At 38.6% G+C, this 17,062-nt stretch overlaps 1 protein-coding gene across 7 annotated transcripts in view; it reads left to right on the forward strand.

Moving 5' to 3' along the window:
• The window catches only part of atp8b4 (ATPase phospholipid transporting 8B4), a 31,076-nt gene extending 14,149 nt beyond the window's left edge, over positions 1-16,927 (forward strand). For 6 of the 7 annotated variants that reach the window (XM_066669678.1, XM_066669680.1, XM_066669677.1 and 3 more), the window contains 21 exons: positions 60-130; positions 400-482; positions 1,510-1,668; positions 1,938-2,026; positions 2,278-2,474; positions 3,285-3,493; positions 3,598-3,641; positions 3,755-3,920; positions 4,069-4,257; positions 4,550-4,665; positions 6,454-6,618; positions 6,803-6,914; positions 7,501-7,606; positions 8,123-8,270; positions 9,228-9,411; positions 9,767-9,990; positions 11,116-11,199; positions 11,300-11,545; positions 12,037-12,175; positions 12,314-12,444; positions 14,639-16,927. In XM_066669678.1, the coding sequence (XP_066525775.1) occupies positions 60-130; positions 400-482; positions 1,510-1,668; positions 1,938-2,026; positions 2,278-2,474; positions 3,285-3,493; positions 3,598-3,641; positions 3,755-3,920; positions 4,069-4,257; positions 4,550-4,665; positions 6,454-6,618; positions 6,803-6,914; positions 7,501-7,606; positions 8,123-8,270; positions 9,228-9,411; positions 9,767-9,990; positions 11,116-11,199; positions 11,300-11,545; positions 12,037-12,175; positions 12,314-12,444; positions 14,639-14,992 (3,216 nt within the window). In that variant the 3' untranslated portion in view covers positions 14,993-16,927. The remainder of the gene's footprint in view (positions 1-59; positions 131-399; positions 483-1,509; positions 1,669-1,937; positions 2,027-2,277; positions 2,475-3,284; positions 3,494-3,597; positions 3,642-3,754; positions 3,921-4,068; positions 4,258-4,549; positions 4,666-6,453; positions 6,619-6,802; positions 6,915-7,500; positions 7,607-8,122; positions 8,271-9,227; positions 9,412-9,766; positions 9,991-11,115; positions 11,200-11,299; positions 11,546-12,036; positions 12,176-12,313; positions 12,445-14,638) is intronic. The other variant, XM_066669681.1, reaches the window with a different exon arrangement.
• The last annotated feature ends 135 nt before the right edge of the window (positions 16,928-17,062 follow it).

Here is a 17,062-nt window from a genome sequence, read left to right on the forward strand (position 1 = left end):
TTACTGGCAAGTTTGATTGATTTGTTCCCTGTCTCCTTTCCTCTCTGTGGTTTGGGCAGGCTGATGTACTCCTGCTCTCCAGCAGTGAGCCTTATGGGCTGTGCTATATTGAGACAGCAGAGTTAGATGGGTAAGGACATGTTTGTAGGACACATACCATGTTAAGCACTACAGAATGCAAAACAGTAGAATTATTGATTAATCATTTATTTATTAAGTTACAGGACTGAGTTCCCTGTAAGGAATCTTTTGGTTGGCAGTTAAAGTTAAGGGAGTTAAAAAATAGCATAATATTAATACTGAAATTCAAAATGGAGTATGAATAATTTACATTATTACAGAATCTGTTTTGTGGTTGTTATGTAGGCTAAAAACCTCTTTGGATTTTTCTTCTAACAGAGAGACAAACTTGAAGGTGCGCCAGGCATTGACAGTAACCTCAGACCTTGGAGCAGACGTTGCCAGGCTTGCAGAGTTCAATGGTAAAGCAATTCAGCGACATAAGTAGTGCTCTGTCATCACAAATGAGCACTCAACATGAGTCCACATAAAGCTCACAGTACATTCACAACATTGATTGGATTAATTGTTGTGCCTGTCTCCAATGTTGGCAGTTGTAACCTTGATTTGGTCTAAAGTAACTACACCAGCCAGTCTTTACAGTGCCACATGAATTTGGACAAGAACCACCATAGTATTGAGGCTTAATATGAAATGAACATTTTCAATAGTCAAATCTATGATTAGTGGATTACTCATCAAAGCATTAATAAAATGTATATAGTTAATGCTGACAGTTTAAATATCAAGGACATAAAAAATGTATTGTTCATAGGGTCATGGACATTTATGAAGTATTCATACTATATTATGAACACATATGCACTTTTATGTGTGTGGTTGCATGGAACCACACACATGGTTTGTGTGCATGTGTTTATTTCTGATTTAATATACAATATGCATAAGCATATGTTGTATAAAAATGTAACTCAAAATCTCTCAAAACTGTTTAGAATGAATTAGAATGTGGCATGCTCTCCACTTATAAGAATACAAATATAAGAATACAATAAGAGTAAATATAAGAATACCCTAGAATACCCTGTGCTTAAAAAGTTCTGAGGGATATTGTTTGATGGGAAGTTATTATGAATAGAACATTACAGTATATTTTTGATCATTTTTTTGTTGTTACCATAAATTTGATGTATTAATTAAAACAATTACTTACCATTAAGTCCCATTCATGTTACTAATTTTTGAATCATATTATTACTGACGTTTTGCGGCCAGTGATTCCGGGCAGGCTCTGGGCCCACTGCGACTCGGAACTGGATAAGCACTTACAGAAAATGAATGAATGAATAATTACTGAAATATGAATATGAACCACAAATTTGATTGCAAGAAGCTGCACATATGAAAGCATAGGAAATAATATGTTTTGTAATTCTTACTGTTCTAACATCAGATCTTTTGTTTTTGGTTATGTTGTTCTGTTTTTAGGAGAAGTTATCTGTGAGCCTCCTAATAATAAACTGGACAAATTCATTGGGACGTTGTATTGGAGGGACAATAAGTATCCGCTTGACAATGAAAAAATGCTGCTGAGAGGCTGTATACTAAGAAACACTGAGTGGTGCTTTGGCATGGTCATCTTTGCTGGTACATTTCCTTTTCTTATTTTTAAGTTACAGTAACCGGAATCTGAAAGGCTGTACTGAAGCCACTCAGCTTAACTTCTACTCAGCTGACCGAACGTTTTTCAAAGACATGTTGTACTTTGGCCTGAATTTATATTTAATTTTTAATGACAGTGGCTGCTAATATCTGTGCCTTTATCTGTCCTCTACCTTAACCTCACATGAATTATGCACATTTTAAATCGCATATTTTTAGTTAGTATGTCTCAACCCAGTCTTTGTTGTCACAAGGACTCCAAACCAAGCTGATGCAAAACTGTGGGAGGACGAAATTCAAAAGGACCAGCATTGACAGGCTGATGAACACTTTAGTACTGTGGGTGAGCATGCCTGCTCTTTAACCTTTCTTGTTGGGATTTATCTGCGTGTGGCTTCTGAGTTACTCATTCTGATAGACATGAGGTCATGTTATGTCTAAGGAAGAAAACTAAATGCTACTGCTGAAAAGCAACAATAAACAAGTGTTTACAGTAAATGCTGTTTCTAAGGGGGGTGTGAACAGAGACATTTCAAAAATCAACAAATGGAAATGCAGCAAGGAAGATGTAAATGTAGACACCTCTGTTTGCAGATTTTCGGATTTCTCATCTGCATGGGAATCATCCTGTCTATTGGGAACACTATCTGGGAGCAGCGAGTGGGCAGAACCTTCTGGGTGTATTTGCAATGGGACGAACTCCTAAGCAATGCTGTCTTCTCCGGATTTCTTACTTTTTGGTCTTATATTATCATCCTCAACACTGTTGTTCCTATCTCTCTTTATGTCAGGTGAGATTTGCCTTTGCAGTACAGTAAAGCAGTCCTCTCAGTATGTAGATCATGTGATCATGGTTAAAGCTATTGAACAGAGAATAGAAAAGTAGGTTTTTGCTTGGGTTTTGTCATGAAATAAGTAAATAAATAAGTAACATTTATTTATATAGAACTTTTCACAGACACAAAACCACAAAGTGCTTTACAAAGACATAACACAACATGATATACAACACAACACACTACAAAAAAGATTAAAAAACAAAAGGCAAGAATCACATTGATGCCTTGTCCATTATCAAAACATCTGCCTAAAAAGGTTGTTCTTAGGTTGCTAGAACTAAAGCATTTGCTGAGACTAAACGACAACTGTGATGTTATTCAGAGTAGCACATTTCTGTTGTTTCCTTATTTCCTTTCCATTTACATAGGTTTGGGAACTGAGGTTTTTTGTGTTAGTTTGTTTGTTTTTTTATAAGTAGGCTTCTGGTGCTGAATTCATTGGAGTGTAAGCTTGACCTTTAGATAACAGGTTGCCTTTTCCAGTAATAATCACACAAAGACTTTATTTTTTTATTTTAAAAGAAGGATATGTTACCCCAATGCCTGTTATAATGTTAATGTGTAAGCTAAAAATATACACCTTCATTAACATTTAAAATAGTCTATACGGGCAATGACCTACCATCTTTAAATTGTAGTTATGAAGGATTATTATTAATTCAGGTTTGTTAATTGCCTATAGTATTGCAAAAGCATGGTATAAATGCTTTATGGTATTTAGTCTGTAGTTTAACCTCTAGCCTGGCCTCTTGTTCTGTACAGCGTTGAGGTTCTTCGTCTCGGCCACAGTTACTTTATAAACTGGGATCGAAAGATGTATTACAGCCGTAAGGACACTCCGGCTGAGGCTCGAACCACCACACTGAACGAGGAGCTGGGTCAAGTAGAGTTTATTTTCTCGGACAAAACAGGCACACTTACCCAAAACATTATGGTCTTCAGTAAATGCTCCATCAGTGGAAAGACCTACGGTGAGAGTATAATTTTTTAGAAATTACTGCACACATAACACCTTTTTTTAAAACGATATTGTGTATGCTTCATTGTACTAAGTGGTATTCATTTATGTGTGTAGGCGATGTTTACGATGAGTTTGGACACAAAGTGGATATCACAGAGGTAATATCCAAATGGACCATAATGTCTGAAGAAAATGCCTCACACGTTTTTTAGAACTAGAGAGCTGATAAAGGGTTAGTGAGTCACAGCTCTCTTTTACTCTCACTGCCCAGAAAACACCATGTGTGGATTTTTCCTTCAACCCGTTGATGGACCGGAAGTTTCGTTTCCATGACAGCAGCCTTGTGGAGGCCATCAAGTTGGAGGAGCCTTTAGTGCAGGAATTTTTCAGACTGCTGGCTCTGTGCCACACTGTCATGCCTGAGGAAAGGAGTGAAGGTAACAATGATGCTGTTCTTATTTTATTAAATGTTTATTGTTCTCTGTACTGTGCTTGGTGTCCTAATCTGCTGCAGGTTAGTGCAGAGTCGGCCTATTCCACCTCCTGAAATCCTTTAGAAACCTGTTTTCCTGCTATGTGTCTCAGGAGAGCTGGTATATCAGGCTCAGTCTCCAGATGAAGGAGCCTTAGTTACTGCAGCTCGCAACTTTGGGTTTGTGTTTCGAGCCAGAACACCGGAAACCATTACTCTGTATGAGATGGGCAAGCCTGTCACCTACCAGCTCTTGGCCATATTGGATTTCAACAATGTTCGCAAGAGAATGAGTGTTATTGGTGAGTTTTGTTTCACATAGTATATATTCTGTAATAAAGTTAAAGAGACCAAACCAAAACAAACAAACAAACAAACACTTCGGTTAAATGTTCAAAACATCAAAGCTTAGGTTTTTATTTCTGTATTTATTTCTTTACAACTTTTGAAAACAAATAACATTAAATTGTATATTTCATGACCAACCATACTATAAAATAAAAAAGTACATAATTAATATATTCAGGTAAAACAAAAGTGCCTTTATTTTTCGCATTTTATATAAAATATCCTAATCTTTTTTTTCTCATGTAGTGAGAAATCCCAAGGGGCAGCTGAAGCTTTACTCTAAAGGAGCAGACACAATAATCTTCGACAGGCTAGACCCATCCAACGAAGAGCTTATGTACACTACCTCAGAACATCTTAATGTGAGTTAATCTTCTTCTTAGCATGCTTTGACACTGTAACTTATTCATTTTTTGTCTAATATATAAATAACTTTGAGGTATTCAGTCTGGTCTAAAATCAGTGACTTTCTTTTTATTCACAGCTGGCTTCTTGTGAAAATGCTTATGCTAAAAAATAGACTTCACATCTAGCTAAAAACATAGTGTCTCTAACCACTCTCTGTGTCAATCATCATCTTTTATTTATTCCATCCTGTGGTTCCGCAGCACAATCATGCCTTATTCACTTTACTGAATAATCTATTTTTGGATTAAGTGAAGTCTGCACTACAGATTTCATAATTGATGCTGTCATGAAAATACTTTGTGACTACGGTTTTCAGTTTTTATTTATTTATCCAATTTGAAAATCCCACCAGCACTTTTTGTTTTTTGAACATTATATGAGGCTGGAGCAATATGTTTTTCTAAAACCAATTTCTTTACAATAAACCAGTTTTATTAATGTTTTTCATTCCTATATAAATTTTATTTTATTATATAATGGTTTATTTATATAATCATATTATTTAGGGTAGGGCATAATGTAAACAAAAAATTAATTTCACAATTCTGCAAGCCATCCTGTGCATGCAATATGTGTTAAGCCAATAGTTTTTTTTTTTTTTTTTTTTGCTGATTTAACCATAAATTGGATATGCATTTCCTGGAGGAAATATCAGTCTTTGGCAACCAAAAATTTAACAAGTGATTGCTAGTGGTTGAACGTGATTGCTAGGCAGTCTCTGTGGTATCCCCAATGATTGCTATGGTGTAAATAGGCTGCTTCTATTTACCAAAGGTGATTGCTAATACGGTGCTAGGCAGTTTGGTATCCCAGGTGGTTGCTGGATTGTAGCTAGTGAGTTGCTTTAGTATCTGAGGTGGTTGCTATGGGATAGCTAGGCAGTTGCTATGGTATCAAAATAGGTTGCTAAATTGTTGTGCAGTGATTGTTATGGTAACCCAGGTTTTAACTATGCAGTTGCTGTGGAATCACAGATATTGGTGGAGTGGTTGCTAAGTGCATACTATATCATACATGGTTGCTAAGGTGTTGCTAGGCAGTTGCTATGGTATCCCAAGTGCTTGGTAATGTGTTGACAAGTTGTTATATGGTTGCTAGGCAGTATCCCATGTGGTTGTTAAGGTGTTGCTAGGATATTCCAGGTGGTTGCTAAGGTGTTGCTAGGCAGTTGATAAGGTATCACAGATGGTTGCTAAGGTGTTGCTAGGCAATAGCTATGGTATCCCACATAGTTGCTAAGTGGTTGCTAGGTGTATAATATGATATCATTCATAATTACTAAGATGTTGCTTAGTGGTTGCGAGGGGTATACTCTTATATCATACTTGGCTACTAAGGTATTGTTAGGCAGTTTCTATTATACCGCAAGCCCTTGCTAAGGTGTTGACGATACCAAGGTTGCTGACATGTTGCTGTAGTATCCCAGGTAATTGCTAAGAGGTTACTAGGTGTTTGCTATGGCATTCCATGTAATTGCTAGGATGCAAGCTAGTGCTTGCTAGGCTTTTGTTGTCATATCCAAGATTGTTGTTAAGAAGTTATTAAGTAGCTGTTGGTTAATTTGTGGTGCTAATGTGTATATAGATAGATAGATAGATAGATAGATAGATAGATAGATAGATAGATAGATAGATAAAACCATACCAAATTAAATACATGTTTTATTGACTGAGTGATCATTGATGACATACTTCTTTGTTATGATATTTCATTTGTGCCTGTTTACCGTCTCCTTGCTGCAGGACTTTGCCGGTGAGGGTTTGAGGACGCTGGCTCTGGCCTGTAAGGATCTGGATGAGGACATGTTTGATGAGTGGATGAAGAAGCTGCTGTTTGCCAGTGCAGCACTGGAGAACAGAGAGGAGAGGCTAGGGGCGCTGTATGAGGAGATTGAGCAGGGCCTGATGGTAAGAACAAATGTGTGGGCAGCTTGTGTTGGTATGTGGGTATGCATAGTGCAAGTGTGTGCAAATGTTGAACATACATAACCTCAGTACACTTGAATGTGTAGAAAGCTATGTTATATAATGTGTTGGCAGTAGGAGTATACTGGAACTGTGAAATATGTTTCTTGTCTTGTTCTCTCTGAAGCTTCTTGGAGCCACCGCCATAGAGGATAAACTGCAGGAAGGAGTGCCAGAAACTATTAGCTGTCTGACCCTGGCCAATATTAAAATCTGGGTGCTTACTGGAGACAAATTAGGTAACCAGTATTAATGGAGTTTATGTGGTACCGCCTGAACACTATACTGTTTAGCTGATTTAAATCCGTGTACCCTTAATATTATCTGATGTTACTGTATCTGTCAAACATCAGACTGATTAAGTGTTTATATTAGTTTGTGGTTTTTATGGTAATTGTGATGAACAGTGAGAAGACATGAAGAGACACTTCTAATGTGTAAAGTAATTGTAAATGTTCAATACCTCAGATTTCTAGCAGTGACTTTCTGTTGAACATGGATATAATTCTGAAATAAAGGCCAAATTACCATTATCATACATCTCTGTGAACTGAAGAAAATATGACATGCCTGCAGTGTTGCAACATATATTTTATGATTTGTGAAATTTTTTTCTGATAATTATCACAAGGAAACTGACTGCCACAGCAGTAAATTAACCACTAAACCATGAGAGTGTTTATCATCTCAAATCAGCATGTATCATCAGTTATTCAAATTTCTAGGTCCTTAACATCCATACTGCATGTTTACTTGGTGCCGTTACACTTGTGCAATACAAGAAGTTGTTTAAGTGTTTCCTTTTTCTTTCCCCTGTGGTTACAGAGACAGCTATGAACATTGGCTACTCCTGTAACATGCTGAGAGATGACATGAACGAGGTGTTCAAAATCTCAGGTCACACCATGTTGGAGGTTCAGCGAGAGCTCAAGTAACAGCTTAAACTGCAATAACCACTCTTCACATATAATGCATGCAGTCTGAAGATTGAGTAGTATTTGTAGTAGTGCATTCAAAATTAATCCCTCAGTACAGTATCTGACATCAGATTTACATCGTCTCTACCATTGTTCCTGACAACCCCAAGATCACACCTTGATATTTTCTATCCCAACTAAATGGTTTTACATAACAGACACATTATGTGTCTCTGCTCATTTTTGTGTCTTTTCTATGTCATTGAAAGTTATTGACAAAATGATTTATAAGTATTTTTACTGACAGATTTATTTGTATGTAATATTTGTTTAGGAGTGTATGTGCTACTCAAGTAAAAATGGTTGATAAACTATATATCAGCTAAAAATATATTTATCTCCTTTATCAATCAATAATTTGTTAGTACAGTCCCTTATTTTACAGTTACAATGCAGTACATTCTCTAATTATGCTGAGTGTCTTTTATTGCAGTTTTTTGCTCTGATATTTGCTGTTGTCTTGTACTCAGAAATGCCAAAGAGAGGATAATGGGTCCTAGCAGAGAGAGGTTCAGCAGTGGACCTGATGTGGGAAAGACAGACATGTATGCCAGTGACTCTGTGTTTGAGGAAACCATCATTGCAGAATATGCACTTATAATCAATGGGCACAGTTTGGTAAGGAGCCATATGTTATTAATGTCTACTATTACGTTGGCTAGTATATCAAAATTAGACCACAAGAACTTTCAGGAATGTATCTTTGGGTTGCAGGTGATATTAATGTATAGAGTAACCTATATATATATCCATCCATCCATTATCTGCAACCGCTTAGCCAATTTAGGGTCGCGGGGGTCCAGAGCCTACCTGGAATCATTGGGCGCAAGGCGGGAATACACCCTGGAGGGGAAGCCAGTCCTTCACAGGGCAACACAGACACACACACATTCACTCACACACTCATACCTACGGACACTTTCGAGTCGCCAATCCACCTGCAATGTGTGTTTTTGGACTGTGGGAGGAAACCGGAGCACCCGGAGGAAACCCACGCGGACACGGGGAGAACACACCAACTCCTCACAGACAGTCACCCGGAGCGGGAATCGAACCCACAACCTCCAGGCCCCTGGAGCTGTGTGACTGCGACACTACCTGCTGCGCCACCGTGCCGCCCCTATATATATATATATATATATATATATATATATATATATTATTATTATTCAGAGAGTGACTAGAGGGATGCATAACAAATGATATTTTAGTTATTTTAACACAAACACTGTATATGTATGTCTGATTTGCATATATTTTTCATAAATAAATTTTTGCATATATTTTTCATAAATTTTATGAAAAATATATGCAAATCAGACATACATATACAGTGTTTGTGTTAAAATAACTAAAATATCATTTGTTATGCATCCCTCTAGTCACTCTCTGAATAATCTCCACAATGTCACCTGTTACTCATTTCCACCCACTATACATTTAATGCATAATTACTGTTAATTTGCATAATTTAATACTTTGGAAAAAGAATATCTTCTTATTCTCTTAATCTATATATTTGGCCTGTTTGGTCTTAGGCCATATCTAACACTTAGGCTGAAATCTCACTTGCAGGCCCATGCATTGGAGGCGGACCTGGAGCAGATTCTTCTGGACGTGGCATGCCTGTGTAAGACTGTGATTTGTTGTAGGGTCACTCCTCTGCAAAAAGCCCAGGTGGTGGAGCTAGTCAAGAGACATAAGAGAGCTGTGACTCTGGCCATTGGGGATGGAGCAAATGATGTCAGCATGATAAAAAGTAAGCTTCTTCTGATTATGCATACAGCTATGAGTCATTAATAAGTCATTTCCAGTTCCTAAACACAGGCTGCAACTCACCTTATCAGTCATCTCATTTTAGAGGGCAGCGGCATCACTAGAATTTGAACTTATTATATTTTGGCAAGCAGAAAGCTATAACAAGAAGATATTAAAACATTCAGTAGCACAGTAAACAATGATTGGTTCAAAAACTCAACAGAACTTGAATGCATGACTGAATGAACTGAAATTAGGGAAAAACATTTATAAATAAACAATTTAATGACACTTAATTTTACAATGTAAATTATTTAATGTGGCTTTGGTCTGTCATGTAATTCTGATTTATGCAGCGGCCCATATCGGCGTGGGCATCAGTGGGCAGGAAGGGATGCAGGCTGTGCTGGCCTCTGACTACTCCTTTGCCCAGTTTCGCTACCTCCAGCGCCTCCTGCTGGTCCATGGTCGTTGGTCATATCACCGCATGTGCAACTTCCTGTGCTACTTCTTCTACAAGAACTTTGCCTTTACACTGGTGCACTTTTGGTTCGGTTTTTTGTGTGGCTTCTCTGCTCAGGTAAGGTTCTAAAGCTAACAGCAGACTATTTGCAGAAGGGGCCTCCTAAGTGGCTCTTACAATTACCCAAGTGGTTTCAAACACTGGCAATGAACCGATACGGGACACGTTTTTTCTGTATTTTTTGAGGTTAGACTATTATGATAGATAATTTATTTGAGAACCTCTATCGGAGGGGGGCAGATAGTTCACGGTTCCAAAACAGAGAATGCGCTTCTCATTGGTTGTTAGTGATTAAACCCCTGCCTATTGACGGCAGCCAATGAGCATCCAGAGTTAGCTGTCCATCGTTTAGTGCTACAGCCAGGGGAGGAACAGCCCATCCTACAGGGGGTTTCAGGTCAGAGCTGAAACACTGGGAACTTACAGCTCTGCTTTTGTTTAGAAATAATGTTAGCACTGTGTCTTGGAGAAACTACAGAGCATTCTCCCACAATACGTGATGACAATACCTGACAGAATTTTATAACATAAACAAACTGTTCTTTGAGTGGGAGTCCTAAATAAGCAGACTTATCTGGATATTAAATCTGGCACTTTTAAACTGATAAGATGTGTTCACTTCAGATCTCATTGTAATTAACAAACAGTTTAAATAATAGCTGCACTGTTTTAAACTGGTAATACGGTATTTTCAAAATGCACAGACTGATTTTGCTTTGCCTTTGTTGAGAAAGACTACTGACTTTTCCTTTTCTTGAAAAATGTAAGGTATCTCCTGATGGCAATTGGCTTACTAAATGTCTCACAACATGTCTCTCAAAAATGTCCAATTGAAAAGGATTTACAAGTTTATAGGGCTGCCCCCCTCCTCAAGTCCAGTGAGCTACATGTGATTAGTGGAGACCTATAAATATATAGTGTGTGGAGTTGGCAGTGAGTAAAAATTGAGAAGTAAATAAACCACCCCGCACAAAAAGTAAATGCATGGGAATCACAAACACATCAGTGTTATATCATCAATTAAATTCTTGCTGACATGTACATTCTACAAACATTTCTTGCTAAATAAACTGGACCAATAGTAATGGTCCAAAATGTGTTATGCATGTGTGATACTGTGATGCATATTGGATTTTTATTATTATGTTTAATCCTAATCATTTTCTCTCTTGCTTATCAAAGACCGTTTATGACCAGTGGTTCATCACCCTGTTCAACATAGTCTACACATCTCTGCCAGTTCTTGCTATGGGCATGTTTGACCAGGTGATAAAAACATACTCTGCAATATTAATTTAGTGCCCAAATGTCAGCCGGTACATGTAATAAATCTGTGTCCTAACACTGTCCTTATTTTTTCTGACAGGATGTGAATGAACAGTACAGTCTGCGCTACCCTAACCTGTACAGACCAGGGCAGCTTAATCTTTTGTTTAACAAGCGCAAGTTCTTCACCTGCACACTGCAGGGAGTCTGCACCTCGTTTGTCCTCTTCTTTATCCCATATGGGGCCTTCCTTTCAGCTGTGAGAGATGATGGGTCTCACATATCTGATCAACAGTCTTTTGCTGTTACTATATCAACCTCACTGGTCATTGTGGTTAGTGTCCAGGTAACTGTTTATTTTATGTCATAGTTTAAAAAATAATTTATAAAAGCAGTGGGTAGATAATTATTAATATATACAGTATTTTGTTTATTTTTCTCACATCGGGTTGAACTGGTCTGAGAAAGGATACATTTTGTGAGAATTGCTTTTGAGAAAGTGTCTGCAGAAGTCATGCTAAATGGTTTTTGGGTGTTTGCCAAAAGAGTGAGGGCAAAAAAAATGTTATTATTTCAGATTGGACTTGATACAAACGTGATAAACCACTTCTTTATATCTCTCAGCCTAATGCTAGCCAATCCACACGTCTGTAACCTGATATGGCAAAACTGGGAGTTAGCATTATATTCCAAGTTTGTTTAGCTGTCCAGTGTTGATCTATAAGAGAAAATTCAAAATGATTTGAGAAAGTTCCTGCGGAGGAAGTGCATGATGATGCTGTATTCTGAAGTCGTTGAATGTCTGCCCACATTGTAAAAAATTTGCTTTTATTTCAGATCGGGCTTGACACAAACTACTGGACTGCAGTAAACCACTTCTTTATATGGGGCAGTCTGGCTGTTTATTTTGCTATAATGTTTGCAATGAACAGTGATGGCATCTACAGAATATTTCCAAACCAGTTCCCCTTTGTAGGTAAGTGCAGCCCCATTAAAAACTGAAGGACTAATTTTGGATTATTTCGTGTATTATTTCCACATTTATACCACGAGCTTGCTGATTTCTGGAGGCCTCCCAAGACATCTGTCATGTGTAGTTTGTGTTTCGTTCTAGGCACAGCACGGAACACTCTGAATCAGAAGAGTGTGTGGCTCATCATTCTGCTCACCACAGTGGTGTGTATAATGCCGGTGATGGCCATGCGATTCCTCAAGACAGACCTCCATCCTACACAGACTGACAAAGCAAGTATATTAGAATAAAAATCACTGTGCAATACATGAGGAGGTGGATATCCTGATTTCCTGTGATTTTTTTCCCTGGGTGCCTGTGAACAACTGTCAGAATGTTTTCACTTATGCGTGGGATCTATATTTTTAGATAAGGGCTGTAAACATGCAAAGAATCTTCATTCAGAGTTTAATGTTCGATGTATGTCCATTTTATATCTTTAGTGTTCATGACAACAGTCTATGTGAATGCTATGTTTCTAAGAAAAAAACACACATTCAGGACACATTATATTGCTTTTATATGATTATATATTATATATAATATATAGGGCGGCACGGTGGTGCAGCAGGTAGTGTCGCAGTCACACAGCTCCAGGGGCCTGGAGGTTGTGGGTTCGATTCCCGCTCCGGGTGACTGTCTGTGAGGAGTTGGTGTGTTCTCCCCGTGTCCGCGTGGGTTTCCTCCGGGTGCTCGGGTTTCCTCCGGGTGCTCGGGTTTCCTCCGGGTGCTCCGGTTTCCTCCCACAGTCCAAAAACACACGTTGCAGGTGGATTGGCGACTCGAAAGTGTCCGTAGGTGTGAGTGTGTGAGTGAGTGTGTGAGTGAATGTGTGTGTGTCTGTGTTGCCCTGTGAAGGACTGGCGCCCCCTCCAGGGTGTATTCCTGCCTTGCGCCCAATGATTCCAGGTAGGCTCTGGACCCCCCGCGACCCTAAATTGGATAAGCGGTTACAGATAATGGATGGATGGATATTATATATAATGCACAAATTGCTATACACTTCTACACAAAAAATGGGCAAGCCCAAAAGGGCAAAACACAAGCAACTTTTAATTAGCAAGACATTAGCAAGTGTTAAACAAGTACATTATCTAATTTGGTGTAGGATACAGTTTTTTTGTTTTATGCTGAAGCCATACAGAGAGCCTTTTACAAACAGAAGGGTAAATATTTCTCCACTCAGCAGTGATTACTTTGATGAGTTATTCTAGTTTGTGTTTAATGTGAGAGCACTTATCTACTTCTTGGTGGTGTTTGCATTTTGAGCATGGTCTTGCTCATCTTTACATAATAACTTTTCAATAGTAGAAAGCCTTTCTACAATATTCACCTGCACTGCATTCATTTATTGATTTTTCACAGTGATCCAGCTCACTGGTACGAACTGCTGAAAAGCCTCCTCACAAATATCTTTATTTGTATTTTAAAAAAAAACGAGACATTTTTTGAAAACATGTTACATCTTGTTAATTTAAATTTTATTTAAACATTTTTAAAGCAACATCATGTAGTGGTTATACATTAAGATTACAGCAAAATCATTGTGATGCTTCACTGACCTGTAATAGGAAGAATGGAGCTACTCTGAATTCACCACTGCAGAAACTGCACTAAGTTTCTTTTGGAGAAGAGTAGGAAAATTACCCTTGGATTCGAGACTGTAAAAGTGAATTACACTCTGCAACTGTAAGGGAGCCAAGGAGGAGAATACCAAATCTTATCTTGTGTTCCTTTGATCATCATACATTGCACATTATATACTGATCAGTCTACACTCACTGACCCATCCAAGGGCGGCACTGTGGCACAGCTCTAGGGGCCTGGAGGTTGTGGGTTTGAGTCCTGTTCCAGGTGGCTGTCTCCGGGTGGAGTTTGGTGTGTTCTCCCTGTGTCCGAGTCCAAAAACGTGTTGGTAGGTGGATTGGCAACTCAAAAGTGTCCATAGGTGTGAGTGAGTGTGTATCACCCTGTGAAGGACTGGCACCTCCTCCAGGGTGTGTTCCCGCTTTGCACCTAGAGATTCCGGGTAGGCTCCAGACCCACCGCAACCCTGAACTGGATAAGCTCATAGAGATTATGAATAAATCCCACAGAGTTTAAAAACTCTAGCAGCTAGTTTGATCTAGTCATGCCTAAGCAACACACTCTAACACACCACCACATCAATGTTACTGAGAATGAGCACCTACCCAAATCATACCTGCCCTGTGGTGGCCTTCTGGGGGACCATTAAATAACAATGCAAGGGCAATGAAAACAACACATGGACTGTAGTCTGTAAATGTAGGACAGCAAAGTGAAACTATAGGTTAAGTGGGGCTGAGAGAATGGACAATGCGTGTAGAAACGTGGAGGTGGTGTTATTATGGCAGGTGTATTGTCTCCTTATATGCAAAGGTAATTTTGCATTGCTCTCCATTTCAGGTTCGTTTGCTCCAGCAGGCCACCAGGAGGCAGGGTCCTCAGGAGCAGAACCTCAGGCGTGTACGCAGGACCAGCTCCCGTCGCTCTGCCTATGCCTTTGCCCACCAGCAGGGCTACGGAGAGCTCATTACCTCCGGCAGGAACATGAAGGTCCACACATCTTCCACCTCAGCCTTTCCTGCCTCGTCTCCAGGGAGAACCCACAGCAGTAGTAGCTGGATAGAGAACATGCTGAAAAAGAGAGGGGACACCAACAGCACAGTGGGCACTGAGGAGACCATGGATTCTGGGGTTACAGAGCACACCAGAGAGGACCAGAGTGAGCACAGCATAGAGACTCTGTATACACATTGATTGACAATGCAGCCCAAAACAGGGCAAGCAATGAGGAAAAATGTTTCTCCTTATTCATCTCCAGATTTAAGGTGAGATCACCACTGGGTGTTCTGCGTGTCTGTAATGACACAGTTGTGCGGAAAAATATGGTATTAGAGGACCACAGAACTCCTAAACAAGACACACATGCATTCTGGGCATGTTCGCCTCATACCTCACAGGTGTATGCCTATATGGGGAGCAGTCCAAAATGTTCAGGCAGTAGATGACTGCACATGGAGCGGCAATAAGGAGACCAGCATTGCACAGGAGAGACTCCAAAGAGCCAGCATAATGAAGCACAGATAAGACTCCTTACCTTCCTGTCCTAATTTCCTTTCATGCAAATGCACTCTATTCTCCTGGTGCCCTTTTCATTTAATTGTGGTTCATTTACTTGGATAACATATTCTGTTTCTACTTAATTTAGTTCTGATTTATTTTTATCTCCCCAATGGACAAGGACAGACATGCAAATGCAGAAACACTGCTGTAAAAAGTCACCTGTTTTGGAGAATTCCTCAGAAGCTGCTCTTATGCTTCCAAGACATTGTAGGCTACATATAACTAAATTGTGTGCACAATTCTAATGCAGCTATTTGCGCTAGTGGTGAAATCTGGTAAACAGCAATTCTCTCAGGAGTTACACTACTTGTAGTTTGATTCAGCATTATAATTTATGCTTCTGTAGGTTTTACTTGATGGAACATGAAGAAACTATTAGAAAGCACTGTTTTTTTTATCTAAAAGGTCCACATATCTTGATACAATAATACCTCTCCTTAAACTATTGTAAACCTTAATCAACTATTTACTATTACTACTTGAGTTGGACTGGTTACTAAGTACATGAAATAATTTCAGATCGATTGCACATATAACGTTTCTATCTCAAAACAACATAAGATTGCATCAACAAATGTTAGCAAACCGAATTTACCCAAATGCATTATATAATAACACTGTTAATTATTTGTAGTAAGAATGCACTACTGTAAATTTCAGAATAGATGCATTGGATTGCTTGTAAACTCGCTTAAGCATTTTGACAGAATCATAAAAGCTGATGGCGTTTGCCAGTCATGGATTCACACAATAACGCTTTTTAGATGCTCACCATTTAGTAAGTAAAAAGAAATTTGTTTATAAATACACCTCTCTATTGTGAATATTATAATATGGTAGTCAGCATCACTGACCACTGTATGTAGAAATTGGTGAGTTAAAACCTGTAAAGATAAAGGTAACAGTACAGAGGCTACACAGCTGTGCCTTTCATCCACCCTCTACCGATAGGTCAAGCATTTACGGTATATAAACAAATTATAAATATGGCTGTCTGCAGAAGGGTCGAAAAATTGGGCATTTTGTTCACTGTCCTTTTGTAAAAAAGGGAAAGTTTGTGCCTTTTTATTTTCCTTTCAGTAAAGGAAGTATATTTTTGAGTTCAGTGCAGTATTTTATCTGTGTGCCACCAAGGCCTTGTCTGTCATTTTCTCCATGTTACAAACACCGCAAAACTCTATGGTGTTGACAGTAACTTTCCAGGCAAACAGTTAAACTCTGTTCATATTACATTACTCTGATATATAAAGTGTTAGGTTTTCTATTTAAAATGTTGGTCTTAAAGGGAATTGTGCAACATTTGTGTCTGTTTTTATGAATGTACTGTTTATGCCTCATTTAGAATGTATGATAAATTTTCCTGCTGTGCTCTTTTGTCAAGGAAGACCATGCAAATTGTTTGTTTTAATTTATATATGCATGGATTTTATACAAGTCATTGTACTTTTTATAATATGATGCATAAAATGGCCATTATGTATGTACGTGATTTGTTTGTTATTTTCTGTTTACCCATTGAGATTTAACAGCATGAACATCAGCACAGAATTCTTCCTTACTTGGCTGTGAAGGCTGGTTTTGTTTGCATACACTGAAGCTGACACTGAGGAGAGTGATATTTTCAGGGAATTGCCTTGCTGCAATACCATGGCAACCAACCAACAGCTTAGAACAGTGATGCTCTTCGCACAGCAGATGACCCAC

Source organism: Hoplias malabaricus, chromosome 4 (genome assembly GCF_029633855.1).
Source record: "Hoplias malabaricus isolate fHopMal1 chromosome 4, fHopMal1.hap1, whole genome shotgun sequence".
In the NCBI taxonomy this organism is placed as follows: domain Eukaryota; kingdom Metazoa; phylum Chordata; class Actinopteri; order Characiformes; family Erythrinidae; genus Hoplias; species Hoplias malabaricus.